This window comes from Charadrius vociferus, unplaced genomic scaffold (genome assembly GCF_000708025.1).
Source record: "Charadrius vociferus isolate BGI_N301 unplaced genomic scaffold, ASM70802v2 scaffold234, whole genome shotgun sequence".
Classification (NCBI taxonomy): domain Eukaryota; kingdom Metazoa; phylum Chordata; class Aves; order Charadriiformes; family Charadriidae; genus Charadrius; species Charadrius vociferus.
In genome coordinates, this window is record NW_009648148.1 from 755,516 (window position 1) to 757,644 (window position 2,129).

At 44.3% G+C, this 2,129-nt stretch overlaps 1 protein-coding gene across 1 annotated transcript; it reads right to left on the bottom strand.

Annotated features, from left to right (window-relative positions):
* Positions 1 to 356: 356 nt before the first annotated feature.
* Positions 357 to 1,740, bottom strand: MC4R (melanocortin 4 receptor). The gene has a single exon (XM_009883946.1). The coding sequence runs from the start codon at positions 1,350 to 1,352 to the stop codon at positions 357 to 359; it is 996 nt and encodes a 331-aa protein (XP_009882248.1). The 5' UTR covers positions 1,353 to 1,740.
* Positions 1,741 to 2,129: the final 389 nt, after the last annotated feature.

A 2,129-nucleotide genomic window follows, 5' to 3' on the forward strand; every position in this document is an offset into this window, starting at 1 on the left:
TTATCAACCAATACGTACTGTAAGTCAGGCAAGTTATTTATTTTGTCAGCAGTTGGAACATACAGCTGTTCATGTTTGTTAGTATTTCACATTCATCATTACATTTATTTGCTTACTTACAAATTGGGATGAAGTGCTACTTCTTTTTCCAGCCAAATAAATTACAAACTGCAGATATCACGAACGTTGTACAGAAATATGAATTACACATGAATGGGATACAAGGATGAGAGGGAGGGGAGACAGAAAGAGGTAATCGCTCTTAAAGATTTAACCCAAATTCTGCTGAGAAAGAAGATCTGAATGCTTGAAAGTCTGTGCTGCATGTTGTGTACACAGTAACGTATCCGCTCGGTTTAATATTTGCCAGGCAAATCACAAAGCCCTCTCAGGCTACAGCAGCATATAATTTCCTTGAATGTTTTCCTGAGCTCCTGACTCCGGAATGCATAGATAAGTGGATCGATGATGGAATTGCACATGATGAGGATGAGGTAGAAGTTAAAGTGGGACATGAAGCACACACAGTAAGGGTTGTAGGGGCAGGAGATGTAGAAAATCAGGTGCAGGAAAAATGGAGCCCAGCACACAACAAACACTCCAATCAGGATGGTGAGAGTGATGGCCCCTTTCATGTTGGCCCCTTGGCGAATTGGGCCAGTCCCTGGAAGAACAGCAATCTTTTTGATATGCATCCGAGCCATCATGAACATGTGGACATAGAGGGATGCCATGAGAATGAGCATAGTGAAGAACATGCTAATAAGGCAGATGATGACAACACTGCTGTCAGAGTAAATGATGAACAAAATGCCTGAGACTGTGCAAGCAGCCCAGATGCATGTGATGATGACCCCTACGCGCTTCACGGTCATGATATTATGGTACTGGAGGGCGTAAAAGATAGTAAAATACCTGTCCACTGCTATTGAGAGAAGGCTGCAAATTGATGCAAGCAAGGAACTGCAAATCACTGAGTCAATGACATTGTCAATGTTTATGGTAAAGCTCTGTGCGTCTGTATCTGTATTGTTTAGCAGCGTGATGACAATAGTTTCTGATCCATTAGATACACTCACTAGCATGTCAGCCACTGCCAAGCTACAGATGAAGAAGTACATGGGCGAATGGAGGTTCTTGTTCTTGGCTATCGCCACAATGACCAAGACGTTCTCCAGCAAGCTGATGATGCCCAGAGTCACAAACACTTCGGGGGATACAAAGAGTTGCTCGTAGCAGCCTCCCGAGGAGTGGCCCTTTGCATTGGGCTCACTGGCACCTCCGTGCAGTCCATAGCTGTGGTTCCAGAAATGGAGCGGCTGGAGTGTCCCACGGTGCTGGGTGAAATTCATCTTATGGAGAGCCCCTTTCAGCTTCCTGCTTTTAAAACTCCTGTTCCTTTTGCATTCCTTTGAAAACCTTCTTTGGCTTTTCAGCTTGGGAAGAAAAGAAAAATAAGCCAGCACCGAGGCAGGCAGCAGTTCAGAACACTTTGACTGCTGTTACAAAATAAGGTTTCAAACTCAGAAATGCTGGTTTACTCTCTCACAGATGCAGTTTCTGATCGTCATCACATTTACCTTGGTGATCTATATCACAGAGTCCCAACAGTCTGTAAATTTGCATCAGATTCTCCCCTACGGTCAGTTCCTGTTTAGTTCACTGGTACACTGCAAGGTTTTTTTGGTTCCCTTCCATTAAGAGAGGCAAACATAAAATGCCCAAGTGACTGCTGCGGAGCAGAAACTAATTTCAAACTGCAAGCACCAGTCTCGCTGTCAGACAGTGCATGCCGACTGCCTGTTTTATGGTGTGTGGAGGAGAAAAATATTCAGGGCACTCTCCGCCTCTGCTTTGCCTTCCAGCCAATGGGGTTCGGCAGCCACAGAAAGTCGAGGGGCTGCCGATTCTGAGCCTCTCTGAAACATCACACAGCACAGCAGATTCAGATGCAGCACGAGCTAGCAGTAGCTAAGAGGAAAGCAGATGGGCTACCAGAGATTTGTTTCCCTTCTCTAACTTCTCAGAATAGTATTTTGATACTGATTTTTAATTAGCAATCTTACAGAACTGTACTAAATCTTACAGAATTCCTGCAGCTGAACTGATGGCTTTTTATTTTTCAGGCT